This window comes from Notolepis coatsorum (assembly GCF_963971535.1).
Source record: "Notolepis coatsorum genome assembly, chromosome: 4".
Lineage (NCBI taxonomy): Eukaryota > Metazoa > Chordata > Actinopteri > Aulopiformes > Paralepididae > Notolepis > Notolepis coatsorum.
Genome location: NC_140168.1, coordinates 72,029,192 through 72,053,728, shown reverse-complemented (window position 1 = coordinate 72,053,728; position 24,537 = coordinate 72,029,192). Strand labels below are relative to the sequence as shown.

The following is a 24,537-nucleotide window of genomic DNA, read 5'->3' as shown; positions in this document are numbered from 1 at the left end:
TAAGTGGCAGAATGTATTAAAAGGCTAAGGTGAAGAGGTACGTTTTTAACTTACTTTTGAAAATATTTAGTGTCCCTAATGTCCATAGGTAAATTGTTCCATAGCTTTGGTGCATAATTAGCAACGGCTGCATCCCCAATTTTCTTTTGGCTGTTGCTGGGAACCTTCAATAAACCAGCAGTAGATGATCATAATGTTCTTAGGGGCACATAGTTGACAAGAGTACTAGGTCTAGGTAGTCCACACTAAGAAGTGCATACTAACCGTCCCAGGCCAGCCACACAGTGCACAGCCACACAGCAGCCTGGCTCTTCTAGGAAGCGCTTCCTCAGCAGCCTCAGCCAATCGTCAACCACCTTGGTAGGGGGCGGGGCTCCGTCATCAAACGCCCAATCCTGAGCAGGGGGAGAAGAGAGGGTTTTGATGATAAGTGTATTATGCCAAAAGCAGACAACAGTCGAGTATCTCAATAATTCTAGTGTTCTGTTGTCATTGTTGTTTAGTTGTCATGGCAACAGTTAGTTGAAGTAGCCTTTATACGGTAGTCTAATGCGCTTATACTGTGTGATGTACCGTAGAGACTGGAGCCAATCATAGTGGAGCTGTCCTCTGGACCAGTTAGACTAACCCCGGAGCCACTCATAGTGGAGCTGTCCTCTGGACCAGTTAGACTAACCCCGGAGCCACTCATAGTGAAGCAGTCCTCTGGACCAGTTAGACTAACCCCGGAGCCACTCATAGTGAAGCAGTCCTCTGGACCAGTTAGACTAACCCCTGAGCCACTCATAGTGAAGCAGTCCTCTGGACCAGTTAGACTAACCCCGGAGCTGTCCTCTGGACCAGTTAGACTAACCCCGGAGCCACTCATAGTGGAGCTGTCCTCTGGACCAGTTAGACTAACCCCGGAGCCACTCATAGTGGAGCTGTCCTCTGGACCAGTTAGACTAACCCCGGAGCCACTCATAGTGGAGCTGTCCTCTGGACCAGTTAGACTAACCCCGGAGCCACTCATAGTGGAGCTGTCCTCTGGACCAGTTAGACTAACCCCGGAGCCACTCATAGTGAAGCAGTCCTCTGGACCAGTTAGACTAACCCCGGAGCCACTCATAGTGAAGCAGTCCTCTGGACCAGTTAGACTAACCCCGGAGCTGTCCTCTGGACCAGTTAGACTAACCCCGGAGCCACTCATAGTGGAGCTGTCCTCTGGACCAGTTAGACTAACCCCGGAGCCACTCATAGTGGAGCTGTCCTCTGGACCAGTTAGACTAACCCCGGAGCCACTCATAGTGGAGCTGTCCTCTGGACCAGTTAGACTAACCCCGGAGCCACTCATAGTGGAGCTGTCCTCTGGACCAGTTAGACTAACCCCGGAGCCACTCATAGTGAAGCAGTCCTCTGGACCAGTTAGACTAACCCCGGAGCCACTCATAGTGGAGCAGTCCTCTGGACCAGTTAGACTAACCCCGGAGCCACTCATAGTGGAGCTGTCCTCTGGACCAGTTAGACTAACCCCGGAGCCACTCATAGTGGAGCTGTCCTCTGGACCAGTTCAACTAACCCCGGAGCCACTCATAGTGAAGCAGTCCTCTGGACCAGTTAGACTAACCCCGGAGCCACTCATAGTGGAGCAGTCCTCTGGACCAGTTAGACTAACCCCGGAGCCACTCATAGTGGAGCTGTCCTCTGGACCAGTTAGACTAACCCCGGAGCCACTCATAGTGGAGCTGTCCTCTGGACCAGTTAAAACAGAGCCAGGGTTCAGCTCCAGCTCCAGCAGTGAGGAAGTGGAAGGCCCGAGTCCTCCAAACGTTACCCTATTAAAAAAAACCGACCTGGATAGTTGATGATAATACCTATTTAACGTCATTAGCTGAAATATTCTAAAATCATCAGGTCTGCTATAAGCCTGTGTGTGTTTGCTATAGGCTACTCTTTTTTTGACATGGAATAGCTATTTAGCTTTAACAATCCTGATTCCTCAGCCTGTTTTATTCAAAAGAAAGATATTGATTTACATATGTATATGTAAATAATATAGAGAGAGAGATAGAGATAGATAGATAAAGACAGTGTGTAAGCCAGGGTTAGAAATTAACATTTTTTTTCAAGGGCTTTTTTTGCCCCCCTTAATTGCTTTTCGGGGGCTTTTTTTGTATTTCGGGGGCACAATATTTTTATAATGAAAATTAACATAAAGATTATAAAACATTGTTGACACTTTTTTTTACAGTCTTCATCCCTATGTTTGATAACGTAATGTTAATGTCTCCATATATAGGGCTCTACGCTAACCTTTTTCCCAAGGAGCACATGTGCTCCTAAATAAAATGTTAATAAATAAAATCTAAATACAAATTTAGGAGCACACAGAAATTTAGGAGCACAGTGACAATTGTTCAAGTAACACACACACACACGATGTGTGACATCATGGCTTGGTTTCATGTTTTGAGGTACGTACCTTCAATTATCTGTAAATAATACATACATACTCTATCTAAATAGATTAAATATTATTGTCCCTGAGGGCAAGTTGTGTTGTTTTCTTGATACATCTACAAATAGCAGACGAATAACCGGTTGCCTCTGGATCAATGAATGTCTAATATTGAATAATATTATTAGATATTTTATTTTTAACATCCCTAATTCCAACAGTCAAGAGGCTTGTTTCAAATTGATGAAAAACCCCACACACGCAACGTTTCTGAGTATAGGCTCTGGCCAGATCGATCAATGAAATACGTTGCGCGCTCAGCGCTGTGGAATGAAGGAAATGCGCATCGGGATCGGATTTGGATGTTATTCTTTGTAGTTGTGTTACAAATGGAACGGTCTTTCCCCGCCGAACACAAGTTACTTAACGTTACACGGGTCGCGCTATGCAGATTCTTAGCTTGCTAACGTTAAGATAGCAGTGTAATGCTTGATGAGAGCAGAGCGCTCTCTCTGTGTTCGCACCTCTCAAGTGCCTGGAAGCATCTCCCTGTAACACGCAGCGGGCCCCGCCTCCCTCCTCCTTGGAACAAACATTCCACCCAAAAACTGAATTTCAGTCCAGTTTCAATCTGAACTATTAACAGCGGAGCTGTTTTGTAATCTTCACAATCACTCGTCTGTCTCGCACTGCAAGTAAATGATTTTTCCGGTGTGCACACACACATATTATTAGGGGCAAATACGCACTGTAGAGCATATATATAATTATATATATAATTAGTAAACTGTCGGGGGCTTTTTTTGCCCCGCTTAACTGATTATCAAGGGCATTTGGTCAATTTTCGAGGGCATTTTGCCCCAAGCCCCCGTTAATTTCGAACCCTGGTGTAAGCATACTGTTCGTTACCATGGTGATGAGGGGTGACGTGGGTAATCACAACCACGTCTGTTTTTCTGTAGGCAGACTGCTCACTGCCTGAACTGTGTGTGTGTCTCTGTGTGTCTGTGTTTGTATGTGACTGTGTGTGTGTGTGTGTGAGAGAGAGTCCCTGTGTATGTGTGTCTGTGTGTCGGTCTGTGTTTGTATGTCTCTGTCTGTCTGCGTGTGTCTCACCACGACGGTGATGCCGTCAGTCTCCAACGGTGTTTTGTCGTAGGTCACCTCACATACCCTGACCACCGTCGTCACACCGTACTTCTTCAGGTCCTGCACACACACACACACACACACAAAATGATCACAGGTGACTTCATACTGTGGTCTTTTCAACACTTATTACCAGCCCAGTTCTAAGACCTGGTCACCTTATATTACCAGCCCAGTTCTAAGGGGTGCTGTCAGAGGGGCTTCAGGTTGAGCAGTTCATGATGGGTTATTATACAACGGCATGCAAATTTCTCGATTCTGATTGGCTGAAACAGTCCATTTACACGTATGTATAGGGACCATTCCACGCTCCTAGTCCCAGGACCCGCCCACAACCGAATCACATCACTCCGCGTCTCCGCCGTGCGGATTCTTCTGAGAAAACAAGATGGCGGACAATAATCTTTAACAAATGGATATGTTGATAGCGTCATAACGACTAAATATAAAGCGATTCTGTCACGGTGAATGTCTTAGTCCTTTAAACAATGTTGGATGATGTAATTGATGGGTCATGAGTCATTTTAGAACAAAAGAAAAATCGCGGATTGATTGATTGATTATTTGCAATTTTATTTTAAATGTCTTCCTTCCCCCTGACTGCAGCGCTCACTCTCACACACTGTCCGACGCTGGCGTACCCACCCACCCCCACACAAACACACACACATACACACACACATACACACACTCCTGTCTGCAACAGCGGGGGAGAGACTGAGAGAGAAGCAGCTGAGTGCTGCGCTGTTTTAAGTGAGCATGGTCTATTGAATTGATTGATTGATTGGTTGATTGCTAATTTTATTACTGTACGCCTGGTTTCCAACTGGTTAAGTTTAGGCCCTCTAACGTAGGTTTAAAAAAATAAATAAAATAATAAGGCGAAGAAAACTTTTTTTTCCCTATAGGGCAAAAAAAACGTTTTAATTTGTTTTACCTACTTTCTATAGAAGCATCTAAGAATGAAGTTCTATAGAAAGTAGGTCTGCATACCCTTAACAATTGTGTGTATTGAGCCGTACTGTATTGTACCCATTCTGCATCTGGTAATAAAATGTGCAATCAATCATTCCAATAACACACAGTTGGATGTGTTAGTTTGTTGGATCCGTTGGATGCACTTCCGAGCTACTTCCACATGAGGCAACTTCTCTCAATCATTCCTATCACACACAGTTGGATGTGTTAGTTGGTTGGATGCACTTCCGAGCTGCTTCCACATGAGGCAACTTCTCTCAATCATTCCAATAACACACAGTTGGATGTGTTAGTTGGTTGGATGCACTTCCGAGCTGCTTCCACATGGAGGCAAATTGTCTTTTTTGTTGTTGTGAGAAGTGAACTACTTTTTCTGGCGGATGTTTTTTTCAATAAATCTTCGATTAATGTGTGTTTATTGTATAGCAATAAGGTTGGATGAATGTGGCAGTTGTATAAAAGCATTACACCACTTGCAGTCGTGATTTGTGAACAATAAACCATGCCTAGGGGGGTCTAACGACCACCCCCTAGGCATGGTTTATTGTTCACAAACCACTCCTGCGCCTGATGTAATGCTTAAATATGTCTCAATTAATGGTGCCATGCATGTAATCAGTAAAATCACAAACAGGCAACCAGTGTAGAGGCTAAAATATAGGTGATATGATCCTGTCTCCTTGATGTGGTGAAAACTCTATTAGACCTGTGGCCCACATTCATTTACCTTCAACTCTGATCAATCAATCAATTATCTTTAATGACCACCCAGCCAGGCTGGTGGAATTTGATTTCAGTGCAGCATGTTGTTACAGCATTGTTCCAACATAGAACATATAACATCACTTACAATACGTACATACTACATGCAGTTAAATACATAAATACATAATTACAAGACCACAATATCAAAGTTCAGAGTTTATGTCCATAGCTAGCAACAGAGGTAGGGGGGGTTGCGAGAGGGGGGGGGGGTGCTACAGGGAGTTCAGTGTCCGTATGGCAGTGGGGAAGAGCTGTTTTTAAAGCGGGATGTTTTGGTGGTCAGGGATCTGTAGCGCCTCCCGGAGGGCAGCAGCAGCTGGAAGATGTGGTGTGCTGGGTGAGTGGGGTCAGAGATAATTTTTCTAGCTCTTCTTATTGTGCTTTGGCGGTGGAGTGATTCGAGAGATGGGAGGGGGGTGCGGATTATTTTGGAGGATTTATTGATTATTCTTTGGAGTTTGTTTTTGGAGTGAGTGTCCAGACTGCTGTACCAAACTGTTATGGAGAAGGTGAGGATGCTTTGAATGATGGCCTGATACAAGAAGACAGAGCTAGTAAAGCAGTTCTATACTTTATACTGTATATGTGTTATTTATTAAGTTTGAGAAGTCTCTAGTAACTTTATGTTTATAGATGTATTATGTATTACGTTTGAGAATTCTCTAGTATCTTTATGTTTATAGATGTATTACCGTATGTATTAAGTTTGAGATGTCTCTAGTATCTTTGTTTATAGATGCATTATTTATTATGTTATTAAGTCTAGTATCTTTATGTTTATAGATACATGTATTATTTATTAAGTTTGAGAAGTCTCTACTATCTTTACCACCCAGTTTAGCAACCGGAAATAAAACCACAAAAGCCAATCTCACTTCCACATCCTGAAACTTTCTCCTGTCCTATTCTATTGTGTTATATTATATTGTCCTGTTCTATTTAGTTCTGTTCTATCCTATTGTGCTCTATTCTGTTCTGTATTCTAGGTTGTGTTGTTCTGGTTCTGTTCTGTATTTTAGGTTGTTTTGTTCTGTTCTATATTCTAGGTTGTTTTGTTCTGTTCTATATTCTAGGTTGTTTTGTTCTGTTCTATATTCTAGGTTGTTTTGATCTGTTCTGTATTCTAGGTTGTTTTGTTCTGTTCTAGGGATGCTCGATATTGGCTTTTTTACCGATACCGATATACCGATATTGTCAAACTCTTAATTTCCGATACCGATATCAACCGATATCAACCGATACCGATATATGCAGCGTTTCCCCCCCCAAAAAACAGAATAATTTCAGGTAATTAACATTACATATCTCTTGTTGTGGAATTAACACAACATTATGCATACTTTTGACAATAAATAAAATCTGAATTTGTTCTTACTTGCTTGCCTGGGTAAATAAAGGTTATAGAAATGTAATTTTATTTTATTTTTTATTTTATTTTTTAAACCGATACCGATATTTTCCGATATCACATTTTAATGCCGATATCGGCCGATAATATTGGTAGGCCGATAATATCGGACATCCCTATTCTGTGCTATTCTAGGGAGTTTGTCTATTCTATGTTGTTCTGTTCCATTCTATATTCTAGGTTGTTTCGTTCCATATTCTAGGCTGTTTTGTTCGGTTCTATATTCTAGGTTGCTTTGTTCTGTTCTGTATCCTACTGTAGGTTGTTTTGTTCTGTCCCATCCTATATTCTAGGTTGTTTTGTTCTGTCCCATCCTATATTCTAGGTTGTGTTGTTCTATATTCTAGGTCAGGGGTCAGCAACCTTTTTGACATGGAGTGCCTGTTTGAAATATAGTTGTAACTAGTGTGCCTCAACAATATTCCATGCATCGTAATTTTTTTTCTTCTCATAATCAGGTATTTTTAATGATAATTTTTACATTATTACATCATTATTGTTATTGTTATTATTAACAATATTATTATGATGGTTGTATCAACCCTAAATCTGAGTTGGGGGGGGGGGGGGAATGCAATGCAGACAAACAGCTGCATACAGTGCGACCATTTCACTCACATTTGCCCATTCATTTTTGGACACATCACACACCATCGGTGTGTGTACTGTACGTGTGCTGTCATAGCTCCACCTACAGGCCTAATGGAGAACACCAGGATGTGAATGGAGGGTGAATGTGAGGTATATCGTGTAAATAAGTTTTGATTGATTGCAAGACTACACTGTAAAAAAGAATATAATAATAAGTTACCAGAACTTAAAAATATTTTGTTCAGTTACTGTGCATTAATGTTTTCAGTTTTCAATCCATAATAAGTTAACAGAAAAATAAGTACACAAACACATTATTTCAACCTAATAAAACTATGTTTATTGTCATTGTTTTAAGAACACAAGTTGACTTGGTAATACTCACATTTTGAGTAAAAAAAATGGCTTTTAACATGTGCAATGTTCAATGAAATAGAAAAATAAATAATAAAATTTGTTGATTAATCCCACTGGTCACAATGGTGACCATAATAATGTTTTTGTTATAAGGCTCTGCAAATGTTACTGAATGATGTAGCAATGTATTTCCAGCTAAATTGAAATAATAAACAAATAAAGGGTCTCAATTAAATATGTGGTAGTAAAAAGAACCTGTGGGAGGATTTCAATAAGATAAATGCGACAACAGTGCAAAATATTTCACTATAATATTTCAAAGCAAAAAAAAAAAAAAAAAAAAAAATTATAATTTTCATTTTGTTTTTGTTTTTTTTGTTTTTTAATGCTGCCCCCTGTGCCTATGCAAATGCCCCCACGTGCCTATGCAGGCACGCGTGCCTAGGGTTGCCTACCCCTGTTCTAGGTTGTTCTGTTCTATAATCTAGGTTATTTTGTTCCTTTCTACTGTATATTCTATGTTGTTCTATTCTGTATTCTAGGTTGTTTTGTTATATATTCTAGGTTGTTCCGTTCTATAATCTAGGTTATTTTGTTCCTTTCTATATGCTATGTTGTTTTGTTCTGTTCTGTATTCTAGGTTGTTTTGTTCTGTTCTCTATTCTAGGTTGTTCCCTTCTGTAATCTAGGTTGTTTTGTTTTGTATTGTAGGTTGTTTGGTTCTGTTCTGTATTCTAGGTTGTTTTGTTCCGTTCTATATTCTAGGTCGTTCTGTTCTGTATTCTAGGTTGTTTGGTTCTGTTCTGTATTCTAGGTTGTTTTGTTATGTTCTGTATTCTAGGTTGTTATGTTCTGTTCTATATTCTAGGTTGTTTTGTTCTATATTCTAGGTTGTTTTGTTATGTTCTGTATTCTAGGTCGTTCTGTTCTTGTGAAGCCACACAGTTCTGACGTTTGAAGAGAACAGCCATTGTTCAACCAGACACAGACACACTCAACTTGTGCTCACTCTCACTCTCACAAACACGCACACAGAGACAGAGAGACACTTGACTCCTTTGCTCCGTCTTTCACACATAGAGCCAGCCACACACAAACACAGAAATACACACACAGTCCTACATGTGACTGGTCGCCATGACAACAGAGGCTGGGGATGATTATGTCAACAAACTGGGGCTAGAATATATCAAACAGCTTGGAGTTATGGACTCTGTGTGTGTGTGTGTGTGTGTGTGTGTGTGTGTGTGTGTGTGTGTGTGTGTGTGTGTATTTTTGCATATGTACAATATGTATGCATGTACAGTTAGCTCCATAAATATTTGGACAGCTTTCATTTGAGGGTATTTACATCCAAACCAGGTGAACAGGAATTAGAACAGTTTCTCTACATGTGCTCCCCCATTTTTAAGGGACCACTAACCCTCCATAAATAAAATGGTCACTTTAAATACTTGGTTGCAAATCCTTTCCAGTCGACGACAGCCTGAAGTGTTTTGGGTGGGTGGTACTGTCCCTAGAGATGCTCTGTCAGGCTTCTATAGGAGCCGGTCCTTTTCCCTTCCAGTTTTGACTTCAGCAAATTAATGCATGCTCAATTTGATTAAGGTCAGGTGATTGACTTGGCCATTGCATAACATTACACTTCTTTGCCTTAAAGAAAACGCATTGTCCAATGAGTTCTGAAGCATTTGGCTGAATATGAGCAGATAATATTGCCTGAAACACTTCAGAATTCATCCTGCAGCTTTTGTCAGCAGTCACATCATCAATAAATACAAGGGAACCAGTTCCATTGGCAGCCATACATGCCCAATGCCATAACACTACCACCACCATGCTTCACTGATGAGGTGGTATGCTTTGGATCATGAACAGCTCCTTTCATTCTCCATACTCTTCTCTTCCCATCATTCTGGTAAGTTGATCTTTGTCTCATGTCATGTCCATAGGATGTTGTTCCAGAACTGTACAGGCTTTTTTTAGATGTTTTTTTTTTTTTTTTGCTAACTCTAATCTGGTCTTCCTGGTTTTAAGTCTCACCAATGGTTTACATCTTGTGGTGAACCTTCTGTATTCACTCTGGTGAAGTCTTCTCTTGATCGTCGACTTTGACACAGATACAACTACCTCCCGGAGAGTGTTCTTGATCTGGCCCAACTGTTGTGAAGGGTTTTTTCTTCATTATTCTGTCATCCACCACAGTTGTTTTCTGTAGTCTTTCAGATATTTTGGTGTTGTGAGCTCAACTATGCTTTCTTTCTTTTTAAGAATGTACCGTTGATTTGGCCACACCTAATGCAGGAACCTGTTTTCTCTGATTTGTAAATACCCTCAAATTAAAGCTGAATTAAAGTCTGCACTTTCAAAGCACATCTTGATCGTTTCATTTAAAATCCATTGTGGTGGTGTACAGAGCTAAAATGATGTAAATTGTCCAAATATGTATGGACCTGGCTGTATGTATGTTTGTGTTTATGTATGTACTAGGGTTTCTGTTATTGTTTTTTTTGGAAAATCTGTTTAAGCCGCTCTCTCTAGTCATAATGCTGAACAGGTAGCCTGCTTGATCCCCACCTCCAGTGTGTTCAAAGAGCTCTCTCTCTCCCTCCCACTCTCTCTCTCTCTCCCTCTTTCCCTCTCTCTGTTCACAGCGGTGCTGTGGCTCACTGCAGTCGCTGTCCATGGTGCTGAACTGGACAGCGAAAAGGCAGTATTTCTATTCTATTTCAGTATTTTGTCTATCGTTTTCCAAAACATTGATCATTGGCATTTCCCAAATCTATGCGAGTGATCTGCATCCAATACTCTCCAGCATGATAGATTTACTCTGGACTTTGGGCGTGATTAAAAAAAATTAAAATTAAAAGATTTTTCCCAAGAGAATTCCCTCCATATCCGTGAATTGATGGATGTTTGATTATTCCACAAGTCATCATCTGAAGTTTCTATGTTAAACTCTGATTCCCATTTTTCTGTTAATATTTTGTTGAATACTTATTTGTCATCAATTGAGTACCTCAGACAAAGAACCATGTACGGTAACTCCATTTGACGTTTTTCAGAGGAACAATGGGCCTCATTCACGAAGCGATATAAGAACAGATTTCCTCTTATTTTGTTCTTTACTAGCATTTTTCTTATTTTGTGCTTACCTGGGATTCAGCAATGTTTTCTTATTTTTGCTTTTCTTTTAGGCATGAAAAAAAAAGCCTACCATTGGTCAAATGCCCCCAAATACGACTTTAAAAACCGAGAACTTATTGCGTGCGTTCTGCTTCTGAAATGGATTCTTATATATTGCTGTTGAACAGTTAGATCATCCATTCAACAGGAAGCGATTTGTGACTGATCTCAAAATGAGATTAGATTCAAATGTATTGTTATTATACAGCACAAGTACAATACACCATCCAACCAGAGTGGATAAATAAATGCTCCAGAAATAAATATGGGTGGCGAAAGGCTTATGTCAAGCAGCCCCAGTGCACGAGCACACACACATGTACTGTATATGTGCAAAATTAATCATTCCAGCAAAGTAGGCTTCTATTATTCTAATGACTTGTTTTATTGGGTATCATAGTAGTCCTATGATAATGTAGAACATGACGGTATTAGCATGACATCATGTATTAATGCCAATACTGAATGACTGCGCAATTGGCTTTTGACAAGTGTAAACTATGGATTAGTCGGTCGCAGTCAACGTCGGACCCTTTAGCTCAACTGGTTAGATCCTATGGTCAATGGTCACAGGTTCAAATCTCTCGGTTACAAGTAAGTCTACGTTTTTTTTTTTTTATTCATTTATTTATTTCTGGAGCATTTATCTATCCACTCTGGTTGGATGGTGTGTATTGTACGGTTAACCGTCTGTAGTGTGATAGTAAAGGGTTAACCTTCTGTAGTGTGGCAGTGAAAGGGTCAACCCTTTGTCGTGTGGCAGTGAAAGGGTTAACCGTCTGTAGTGTGATAGTAAAGGGTTAACCTTCTGTAGTGTGGCAGTGAAAGGGTCAACCCTTTGTCGTGTGGCAGTGAAAGGGTTAACCGTCTGTAGTGTGATAGTAAAGGGTTAACCTTCTGTAGTGTGGCAGTGAAAGGGTCAACCCTTTGTCGTGTGGCAGTGAAAGGGTCAACCCTTTGTCGTGTGGCAGTGAAAGGGTTAAAAGAAATCTGTTATTTTATTTATTTATTTTTTTACCGATACCCGATCCAGCTATTTTTGTCATATCGGGGCCGATATCTGATATCAATATCGGATCGGTGCATCCCTAGTCTGTATGCAAATTAATTGAATGGGAATGCGCATTTCAGTTTAAGAATGAGTGGGATTCATCATTCAATACACCTGGGTAAGAACAGATTTGGACGTTAAGAACGGGTTGATGAATGCGGCGGTGGCTTTTCTTATTTTTCTCTTAACACATTGACTGCCGTTCACATAGATCTACGTTTCTGTCGCCCGACGGTTGAGTGCCGGAAAACGTAGATCTACGTTTCTGTCATGGTATTTCTTTTATTATCTATTGCCATTCATAATTCAGCGGGGCACCTTGTGCATACTGTTCTGAGTGTGTCTGAGCTGGCAGACGGTATTATACCGCCCTCTAACGCCTTCGGCCAGTAATGCACCCCGTTAGAAACAGATTGGTTTCTTTTCTCTACCGAGCTGCGGCATGGGCGCGGGTCCTAAACACTCCGGCAAAACACACGCTTGTAGGGATGCTTTGGACTACTGACCCCGCCCGCCCGTTGAAGAGCAATGTCCAACAACGTCGGAGGCACGATCGCTGTGGATAACTGGAATGGCGATGAGATTATTGGATTTTCTTTTTTTTTCATTACTTCAGAGACCAGGTAAGGACACCATATATGAAAGCTTGCGTTGATCTGATATTTATTTCTACTGCGATAGAAGCTATCTGTGTTATAGCTGTTTGGCTGTTTTCCGTTGGGTTGCAGGAGGGGAGGGGGGGGGGGGGGGGGGGGCGCCGGTCTAAATCACATTGCATGCGTGCACGACAAAGGATAATAGTGATGATCTAGCGTTGATTTCAGGAAGATCCGATAATCAGGCGAAAAATGACAACGTGTTTATTGAATTACACAAAAACGCTGTTTGTGTCTTTTCCTTGGAATTGCTCAGAAGCGGCCGGACTATGTTCATATTCAAAACGGTATAAAACGGAAATGTACGGATGAAAAAAGAATCTGTTTTTGCACGTTGACCAGAAGCAGCTCAGTGAGACTCGACGGCGTTATTAGAACCATAGCTATACTATAAAATATTGGTTTAGGTCTACAAAGTACAACTACGTTTACATGGGGTTAATGGACGGCACGGAATCGGTCACTTCCCGGAAGGGGCGTGGCACTCAATGTGTTAACAGACGTTAAGACAAAATATAAGAAAAATATATAAGAGTATTGGTGAATAGGGTGGCTACGTGGCGTAGTGAGCAAGGCGCTCGCCACGAATGCGGAGACGCTGGGCTCGCCTGTTCGAGCCCAGCGCTCCACATTGCTTTCAGTTTAGCTGGTCGTTCATACTAATACACATTGGCCGTATTAGGGGGTGGGAAACTGATGGGTGGGGATCGGGCGTTGTGGACAGCGACTCCTACAGGTCGGTTGGTGGGCTTGCGCAGTAGAATCAGGAAGTGTCGGGGGCAGCGTGAGCCTCCCACGCGTTACTCCTCGCCACTGAGAGATCGAGCTGCGCAGGTGAAAAGATGCGACTGCTGTTACCTCAAGTACCGGAGGGGACTTGTGCTATGTATGACTTAGTCCACATTGCAGCCGGCTTGTGGGAGGCAAGAAACAGCGTTTGTGACAGGGGAGGGTTGAATTGGATGATACGAAATTGGGATGGGAGAAAATATAGAAAATGGGAGAAAATATAGAAAATGGGAGAAAAAGTGAATAAAAAAAAAAAAAAGTATTGGTGAATGAGGCCCATTGTTTTCCAACTTTGTCTAAATTTGGAAACCTCCCACAAGAGGGTTGCGTCAAAAGGCTTAGCTAGCTGTGTTATTCTCCAAATTAGCAATTCCCTTTTGTGAGATGGTTATTTCTTGTCATCAGAATGTGTGAGTGAGTGTGTGTGTTTTCTCACCTCGATGAAGCTGTTGAGTGTAGAGTTGGTGGGATTATGGGTAATCAGGAAGCGCATGTTCTTGTAACTGAGCTCCACAGGGGCCGGCCTGTTCACCCGCGCCATGGTTACCGCCAGTGTTGTCATGGTTACCACCTATATCACGAACAATTCTAAAAAAGGTCCCACCCCCTTCCCCTGCAGGCAGGGTCACTGATTGGCTGTTCAGGAGGTATGAGAGGATCCAGTCCCATGAACGTCAGTGTTTGTTTTCTGTCTGTCTGGTTGGGAATTATGGTTCTCCTTGTCTGGGCTCGGCGACATAAAAATAAAACAGACCAAAGAAAAGTAAAGTATGCTAAAAAGAGACCCAGTGGGAGGAGAGGGCGTCTGATAGGAGAAAGCTTTAGGTGGGTGTTAATCCCTTCCTCTGTCTGTCTCTCTCTGAGGTAGAGATCAAGGCCTGTGGTGGTGGTGGTGGTAGTTGGTGGTGGTGGAAGTCCAGGTAGCAGATGGAGGCCCTCTCAGCAATGGTACCCAGGGATCAGTGCCTCTCTCCGGGCAGAGCGCGGAACACCCTCCCCTGGTCTGGTTCTCTACGCCGCTGGATGTTGTGCCTGACAGTAGTCCCCTGCTCTCTGAACAAACGCCATCAAATACACACACCTAGAGAGAGTTGGAGAGAGAGAGATCAGCCGGTATGAGGGGGTGAGGTAAGGTTGCTGGGCGATATGGAAGGAATGAATATCAGAATCATGTTGAGGGCTGATCCCTCTTAGTCCATCAGTCTGTCGGTTTCATTTTAGTCAACCAAGAATTTGTTAGGCCATGTCCACACCTATATGGATATATTTTTTAAAACATAGTATTTTCTCTGTTTTGGCATCCTGTCTGTAACTGAGGGGTACAATTCCCTGACTGTATTGATAAGTATGGTATCATTAAACCACTACCGCTTTATGTACTTTAACTACTGGCCATACAGTACACAATATATGAATATGATGAACACTTCCCACAATGAAATCGGTTCCAGTCAAAGGTATTAATCAAGTATTTAATGGAGCAAAAGGTACATATGATACTTATATTACATTTGATTGCACTTGTAAGGCAAATTAGTATTCGTAGGCAAATCAACACTGAATGTCCATTCTCTGGTTACGCAGGAGGCAAGTATACAACCTGGCTCTTAGGGAATTATATCTATGGTACACTTAATGATATAGCGGGATATACTGGAAGGGGTCCTCCCGGTTGTAAGCCGGCAGGGGGGGTAGGAGAGCTGTCGGTAGTAGAACGTCTGGTCAACGATATCTAGGGAGACTTCGAGTACAGAAGACAGTGCGATAGACTCTTGATCCGCAGACGAATACAGCTTGGTTCTCTTGTAGGCTGTAGCTCCACAGTGAAGAAAGCTAGGCGGCCTCAGGCTCTCTGAGCGCCGACTCGACCTTGACTCCTCTCGGGGGTAAATCCAACACTCACAGGCGTCGGCGATTATCCGCTCCACAAATCACAGTACCAAAGCAAATATATATTCCAGCCGCACAGGGCTATGCAGACGTCGGGTAGGTAATCCAGTGTACATGTCCATTCGGTCCTCGCCTAGATCTCCTCGGATGAAAGCGCCATGTGGTCGGCCCAGCCTGGATAAGAATCTAGCTAACACGAGGAAGCGTTGGAGATGCTGGTCACTTTAGAACTCTAACCGCACGATGCACCATACACCATAGACTATTATTAACTTAATAGAAATACGTCGCACTCGACGGTACAGTGCCAAACTCTGACAATTCAGTTATTAATTCGCACGCGGTCTCAATGCTATTCTGGGGCCAAACAGGCCATACTTCACCGCACGTCGTATCGTGGGTGAGGCTTCACGTTGGTTACTAAGTTTCTGACTAAGTGCCTCTGTATTCACTTACGCCATATTTATATGCACGGTGAACAAATAGTGCCACTCTCATTTCTGTCGCCGTATCCCTGGGCAGGGCCGGGCTAGTACAGACATGTCTTGTCGGTAACTTTGAACTTGGCTCCGGGGGCTGGTCCCCTGGCGCCTGGTCCTTTGTCCAATAGGAGAATGAGATATTATGGGCTATAGTAGGCTAAAGGGATATTCCGTGTATATGTACAAGGAATATACAAGGGATATCAAACGATATACAAATACTATTCAATATATATCAACAAATAAATATATATACTCGGTTTAATCTGATCCTTCGTAACACTGTCCATATGAACAGGAAACAGAAGTCACTGAAAACTGAGCTTTTCAAAAAAAATTATGTCTTAAATGTGTGGACGGCTGAAACAGCGCTTTTGAAAAACTAACATCATGACCATTGGCCCCTAGAGGTCTAAGCACTCGCCTACCACTGCAGAGACCCTGGGTTCAAATACCGGTGTCAGAGGTACCTCAGGTTTGCCGTTTTAGTAGACTATAAATTCCTCAAGTTGTCTAGTTTCTATTGAATGATACCACTCTTTGTTCTAGCTCTAGACTAATGATATACCACTCTCTTTGTTCTAGCTCTAGACTAATGACCCCCACTTTGTTCCAGCTCTAGACTAATGATATACCACTCTCTTTGTTCTAGCTCTAGACTAATGATATACTACTGTTTGTTCTAGCTCTATACTAATGATATACCACTCTTTGTTCTAGCTCTAGACTAATGATATACCACGCTTTGTTCTAGCGCTAGACTAATGATGCCTCTCTCTTTGTTCTAGGCTCTAGACTAATGATATACCACGCTTTGTTCTAGCTCTAGACCAGGGGTTCCCAAACTTTTCAGGCCGGGACCCAGAAAATAAGGCGTCAGAGAGCCGCAGCCCAATGCACATCGTCAGGCTTTTTTTTCTCTTTTTTTTTGCCAGGCGACCGATTTATTAAGCCAAATATCACTTCAATCCTATTAAGTTAGTTCAAGTTAGTTATTCATTTATATGTGCTATTTATGAGAGGGCTAACTTGTTGCAAAATAATAATGATAATAATAATAATAATAATAATGATAATAATAATAATAATAATAATAATAATAATAATAATATTAATAATAATAATAATAATAATAATAATAATAATAATAATAATAATAATAATAATAATAATAATAATAATAATAATAATAATAATAATAATAATAATAATAATAATAATAGCCTCATTAAAATACTATTGTTGCTTCGGTTGTTTTCAGTGTTTTATGTGCATAATCTGTTATTTAGTTTGAAATGTTCGTTGAAATAAGTAGATTTTTCGCTTTTGTTTATTTATTAAGTTAATATAAAACCATATAGTCACATTTTAGAATACAATAGAATAGAATTTTAGAATACAACTAGAAACACTGTCCTGGCCTGCTTCTAAGTTCAGTGGCCTGATTTTTATTTATTTTTTAATCATCTCGCGGCCCTCCCGTGGCTGCTCGCGGCCCACCTTTGGGTCGCGACCCCGACTTTGGGAACCACTGCTCTAGACTAATGATATACCACTCTTTGTTCTAGCTCTATACTAATGATATACCACTCTTTGTTCTAGCTCTAGACTAATGATATACCACTCTTTGTTCTAGCTCTAGACTAATAATGTCTTTGTTCTAGCTCTAGACTAATGATATACCACTCTTTGTTCTAGCTCTAGACTAATGATACCTCTGTTATAGTTCTAGACTAATGATGCCTCCCTTTGTTCTAGCTCTAGACTAATGATACCTCTCTGTGTTCTAGTTCTAGACTAATGATGCCTCTCTTTGTTCTAGCTCTAGACTAATGATACCTCTCTGTGTTCTAGTTCTAGACTAATGATACCTCTCTCTTCGTTCTAGCTCTAGACTTGAGGACTAGAGCAATATTTTGCCTGCCGATATTATATTGATAGAGTGATACCAAGTATCGATATTTTCAAATGATTATTTATTTTTTAAATGTTGCTCGACAATCTGCATCACTGCTTCCTTGTTATTTAATGTGTTTAACGGAGCGGAAGACATGGAAGCAGCGATGAGACCGATATCACTGACTCGCTGAGGTCGTAGCAGCTCAACAAAGGTAAAGTTATCATTGGAAACTAGACACCTTGAGAACCTGTAGGCACCAACATTTAGTGTGCAAGCTCCTTATCCCAAATTATTTAAAATCTTGCATAGTCCCTTTAATATAGTGTGGTATAAAAACAAAAAACTGTAATTTTAAAATGATTTTAAATATATTAAAATCCTCCTCGCTAGTAGTGGATTATGATAAAATAATAAATTATTCAGTGTTTAGAAACTTTATCAGTCTCATATACATTATAAATGAAGGTTGTTGAATGAAGGCTAATCATATCAGCAGTTATTCAGACATGTGTTACAATCCCCTTTTAACTACAGACCCTAATGTTAGCTTTATTACAATTCCTGGTTAAATATAGACCCTAATGTTAGCTTCATTACAATCATGTTAACACTTTGATTGCCTAAGGCTAAATTCATGATATACCATAGGTTGCCAGCTCTATTTGTCTATGGAGAAGTTCCCCTTCTTTGCAGGGCTATAACTTTTTAAATTCTATTGCTAAATTGCCATTATTAGGGCCCATTCAATGTCCTATATGTATTGTTCAGGGTGTATGAACGTTAAACTTTTTCATTCACATATTCATACTAAAATATGATCTAAAGTATAAGTATGTTTTCATCTCTTTCTGCAGCTTTCTCCAGAACATGATTTATAGCCCCAAATGCATTATATTGATGATCAGTTATGATCAAATACAGTTTGATAGCAATCGGCGCGATATAAAAAATCCAACTGGACGGACTTCTGGAAGTTACTACACGTCATCTGATGTTGACCGGATGGGCGAGGGGGCGTTTATAATTCCGTGGGCAGCGTTATACCATTCATCTAATGTGGGTCAAATGTTCATCATAGCAGTTAGTGTCGAACACGGAAATATTACACGCTAAAACTCACCCCAGTCTCCGCGGGCCGTTGGGCGATCAGCGTGGGGTAGACAGTTTTCCATTATGGGATGTAGAAATATCCGGTCCATTTCCAGCTTGTATAATAGTATACGTCCAAATCATGTTGTTTATCGAGTTATTGGCAACGGATCGCTATGTATTGTGACGAGCTAGAGTGCCGGAACCTATACAGAGTGCCCGGAAGTAATATGGGTGAACAGCACATCGTCCAAGTAACTTCCTGTTTGGCGATTGCGCCGATCGGCCACCAGATTGGTGGGTCTCAGGCCAAAGACGAGTTACGGCGTCTTCGGCAACTTGAGCATGGCGGGGAAGGATGCCTAAACACGTCTTCCGGCAGTTAAAGTGTTAACTATAGACCCTAATGTTAGCTTCATTACAATTCTATTAACTACAGACCCTAATCCATCCTAGTCCATCCCTCCCTCCCTCCCGCCCACCTGGCGCAACAACACTTTGTCTAACTACTCTGTTGTTGATGCAGCCCGACTATCGCATATGGCGTCTCAGGCATTCTGTAGATGACATGTGTCAATGTCTGTTTGAATTTATGCTGTGCCATTGTTACTGTAAAAAATGTAATGATTGTGATGTTGTTATTATTATTAATGAGACAATGAGCTGTATGTGTGTGTCGCTGGAATTTCCCCAAGGGGATTAATAAAGGAATATCTTATCTTAATGTTACCGTAGCTTCATTACAATCCACTGTTAACTATAGACCCTAATGTTAGCAACTTGGCGGCACGGTGGTGTAGTGGTTAACACTGTCGCCTCACAGCAAGAAGGTCCAGGGTTCGATTCCCGCTTGGGGACCAGGTTTCCATGATGCCAGTTACCCATGGTGGACGTATCTCTGGCCTTTCTGTGTGGAGTTTGCATGTTCTCCCCGTGCTCGCAAGGGTTCCCCCACCCAATAAGAGAAACCCAATAGAAAAACATGCAAAACAGATCGCTAACGTTATCTAGTGACGAAGACGGGCAGGAGCACTTGGATGGTCCCCAGGCGTCTGCTCCCGGCTGGGGGGGAAGGATGATGGGATGGGTTAAGCGCAGAGAAGTATCGCATCGGCGATCCTACAAAGACAATGCATGCGTGTGTGTTCCGGTGTGTGTGTGCCGCTTACATTGAGTGTCGTTGCATGCCAATAAAGACCTCTGCGACAGATCCTGCATTATATTATTATTACAGACCCTAATGTTACCGTAGCTTCACTACACTCCTGTTAACTACAGCAGCGGTTCTCAACAGGGGTGCCTCAGAGAGCTGCCAGGGGTGCCTTGAGATTAAAAAACAATAATAAATAATAATAATAATAATAATAATAAAAAATAAAATGTAATTCTTTTTGGATTACAGAAAATTATCACTAAAGTGCTATCTGTTGCCGCTGCACTGTTCTCCATGAAAATACCATATTTGGATAAGTTTGACCATTTCTCAAAATCTGAAAATCATTATTTAATAAAACACAGAAAAGAACCACCAAGTTACTCTGGATAAAAAAAACCTTCACAGACAACATTGAGACAAAGCTTCCTGACACATCTCCATCCAAACTCTTGGAAGAACTCATTGAAATCTCATCTGATACCACCTGGAGAGCTCGTTTCAGAGTGTGGTGCTGAGTACCAAGTATCTCATGATGCAGCAGTTAAGGTGTTGATACCATTCAGCACCACATATCTGTGTGAAGCTGGCTTTTCATCCATGACGGCTCTGAAAACAAAATATAGGGCCAAGTTGAGCCTTGAGGATGACATGCGTGTTGCCTTGTCAAAGATCTCCCCACGTATTGACCGTATTATTAGCCAGCAGCAGCAGACCTCGCATTGAGCTAGAAATGTCCACTGAGTGAATGAGTGCTTATTTTCTGTATTTATTTATATATTTTTGAGAAATGGTAACTTGGTGATCCTTTTCTGTGAAATGGTCACACTTATCCAAATATGCTATTTTTATGGAGAACAGTGCAGCTGCAACAGATAGCACTTTAGTGATAATTTTCTGTAATTTTATTTAAAGAAATATGCTATTTGATTTACTACTACAAGCAGTGTAATGTCAACCGTACTAAGCCATTTAGACCTGAAACACCTGTTAATAATGCATTATATAGCCTGCATATACACACAAATGTGTTTCCCGGTTTCTTAAATAAACATTATTTTGAAAGCAAGCCCTTTTGTCATCATTGTAGCAAAAAAGATAGGACCGGAAAAGTCTTTATCGTATGTAGCGGTGCCCTGGAATATTTTATTGAACACAGGGGTGCCTTGGCAGCAAAAAGGTTGAGAACCCCTGAACTACAGGACCTAATGTTAGCTTCATTACACTCCTGTTAACTACAGGACCTAATGTTAGCTTCACTACACTCCTGTTAACTACACTATATAGACCACAATGTTAGCTTCATTACAATCATGTTAACTATAGGATCTAATGGATATGCAAGTGCTCCTGGAACTAAATGGGTAGAGCAAGGCTCTAACACTGCCAGCAGGGGAGGAAATTAGGCCACTTTACCCGCCAAATGCAGGTATTTTTTACGTTTGGCTGGTAAAAAAAATCAGATACTCGCCAGTTGGCTGATAAGCCAAAAAGTTAGTTTCCTCCCCTGCTGGCGAGTATACAAAAAAATAAAACATTCTGCAATCACTGCACTGGCAAACGGTGCGCGTCTTCTGAGTGTTCGCTTTAGTTGACAGTGCCACGAGAGCACTGCACAAGACCACCCGCGGACATATAATGTTTAATAAACGTTTGCGCAGTACTGGCCAACCCGCGGACATATAATAATAAAAGTCCCGCGGTACTAGGCTAGCCATCAGGAGCACTCGCAAACAGATAACGTTAAACACAGCAGAAGATGGAAAACAGACAGACTGACCAACGGGGAACTGCATCCAACCGTAGTACAACCCTTGAGTATAAGTTACTAAGGACACATTTAAATCACAGAGGTGTAATGTTAGTCTACTGGAACTGTAAACAGTGGTTAGCTTCTAGTTAGCGTTTTAGCTATAGCTGCTTGCTAGCTAACGTTAGCCCTGTGTGCTCAAAGCAGCCAGCTAGGTGTATCTGTTATGACTATAATGTTTCCAAAAAAGCACCGGACTACGACGTAAGGTTAGACATTTTATTTCATGCTCAAAAGCCCCTGGCTTGCACATCGCAGTCACGAAAGGGGCTAGCTCAACCAGTGCACTGTGCACAACAGCACACCAACCCAACTGACGTTACCACAACACTTGACGGTACTTCACAGCACTGTCGTAAGACCACCGTGCTGTCTTAAAGGCACAGTGTGCCTACCCAGATGCATACACAACATTGACGCGGCTTGACATACAAAGAAGTAATTATCACAATTAGCGATTTTTTTTGTCTGGTAAAAAATCTGTTTGGCTGGTAAAAAAAATCAGATACTCGCCAGTTGGCTGGTAAGCCAAAAAGTTTGTTTCCTCCCCTGACTGCCAGGGTTAGGGTTTCCATTCCCTGTGTAGCTTAACAGGTAGAGCAAGGCACCAAACCTAACACCGGCAGTCTGGGTTTGTTACTGTCAATTCAATCAAATCCTTCAAACTTCGTCATTAAAAGCGTTTGATATGTGAAGGTGGTCATATCCAGCTTATAACTATAGGCTCCTCTAGCATCTATGTACATTCTGACCTCACTGGATCAAAACAGAGGATTGATGAATACATGAGCTCTCGTCAGGCAATCAATTCCGTCCTCTGTTTATTTACACTGTCATCTGACTGAAGAGACAGGCTGACTCCAGATCTGCTCCTCTGAAGCCACTAGTACTAACTTGTGTGTGTGTGTGTGTGTGTGTGTGTGTGTGTGTGTGTGTGTGTGTGTGTGTGTGTGTGTGTGAGAGACAATAACAGCTCATAGACAGACAAAATTAGTGTCAAAATATGTGTGGGTGGGCGCACGTGTGTATGTGTGTGTGTGTGTGTATGTTTGACAGCCACGTGTGTGAGTCATCAAGGCAGACCCAAACACAAGATGGTCTACTGTTATCTGACTGACTTGACTGACTGACTAGTATCTGTTGACTGGGTATACGTAGGTAGCCCATTTGACTGGCTGATAGATCAACTAAGTTGACTAAAAACACTATGCTGGATGGCTGACTGCTTGACTGAGACTCACATGGATAAATTATGGCCAAAATGTCAAATTTGTACTGTAATAATAACTGGATTGACTGCTTTGATGGCTGTCATTCACATAATAATAATAAATAATAATAATAATAATAATAATAATAATAATAATAATAATAATAATAATAATAATCCTAAAGCAATGCACATGATCAGTCTTCCTAGGCGTGCGTGTGTACGTGTGACTGTGTTCTGTCAGAGTGCCTCCCTCCCTCTGTCTGTAAATAGTCATTCTAAAAGGGTTTTCCAAGTAACAAAATAGCTCAGACCTCAGATGTTATGAAATAGGCCCTTACCATGGCAAGCACCCAGCCCCCTCTCTCTCTCCCTCCCTCTAACATAATACACATATCTGCAGTTTAATGATCAAATGGTTTGGTATTTCAACAAGTTTATTTTTTATTTGTATATAGCCTACAACGATGAGGGAATCCACAATTAACACTGAACTTATTTAGGCCCATTGTAGCTACTAGGCTGTATGTTAGAAAATCTGTCTCCTCTCTCCCCGTTCGAGACGACGGGCGGCCCAGTGAAGACAGTCTAGCCCGGCTTGGCTACGTGCTGCCCCGCACAAAGAAAAAACAACCACCGCTCGCTGCCTTGTAGAACTGACAAGGGGAAACCCCCTCAGACACGACCAGAACACTGCTCAGAACACACACACACATAGACACGTTCACTAAAGTTGTATAAGTAGAAAGGAAAAGTCGCGTAGAAAAGCGACAGGAGAAGCAACGACAGCCCCCAGCATGCAGGCTGACCGGAGCACGCTGCCCGAATCAAGTGCTCTTTCCTCCGCATCTCCTCCTCTCCGACCGCCGCTGACTCACCAGGCCGAGCACCGCTCCACGAAACCAGCTTGGACGCTGCAGCAGCCGAAACGTTCATATTAAAAACATCCCCGGTCGACAGTCCCAACAACAACCCTTTTCGAACCCGGTTTAGTCCACTTGAGACCGGTTAGCAGCAGCGTGTAGCCCGCCTGTCGTGGAAGAGTCTACTATAGAAGTAGACTGGATAGACGGGAGTCCCGCCCTGCTGCTACACTGTGCCACTTGTTGCCAGAAATCTCTGTTAAAGGCGCAGTCAGCAAATTCTCCTCCCATCACTTGATGAAAAGTATGCCCTTGCCTGAGCAGACTGAGGTGTTTTGACCTACAATCACAGTGGTTACACAGGGCTAGACGTGGGTTTGGTCTATAATTACAGTAATGGCAGGGCTGTCTGTCCCCGTTAGTGGGATTCAGCCACCTTGGACTCAGCACAACGCACACACCTGTGTTCATGGATATTCTAATATCAAATGCAAGAACAGAGCAGCTGTGGGCTCCATACAGTCTAATAATGTGGTGAAAATGGACTGTATAGCCTTGTCTGTTTGTGTATACAAATAATCAGTAATGTATTAGTTCTGCTTCTGCCCAGAGGTGCAGTGCTCATGCCACGCTGTGACACGGTAACACGCAGCGCCGTTCCACCACTTTTCTGAGCAGAAGCACATGCACACAAAAATGCGTTCACAACTTTCACTCGACTCGTCGTGCCGTGCGCCAAGTACCGTCCGGTACTCACCTATCACCTAGTCTTT

The 24,537-nt window shown here is 41.8% G+C and overlaps 1 protein-coding gene across 1 annotated transcript in view; it reads right to left on the bottom strand.

Annotated features, from left to right (window-relative positions):
* LOC311227713 (protein tyrosine phosphatase type IVA 3) overlaps positions 1-23,913 on the bottom strand; it is a 41,745-nt gene extending 17,832 nt beyond the window's left edge. The window contains exons 1-4 of the mRNA XM_084313477.1: positions 23,780-23,913; positions 13,804-14,448; positions 3,554-3,646; positions 265-395 (exon numbers count right to left, since the gene is read on the bottom strand). Coding sequence (XP_084169603.1) covers positions 265-395; positions 3,554-3,646; positions 13,804-13,929 — 350 coding nt within the window. The 5' untranslated portion in view covers positions 13,930-14,448; positions 23,780-23,913. The remainder of the gene's footprint in view (positions 1-264; positions 396-3,553; positions 3,647-13,803; positions 14,449-23,779) is intronic.
* Positions 23,914-24,537: the final 624 nt, after the last annotated feature.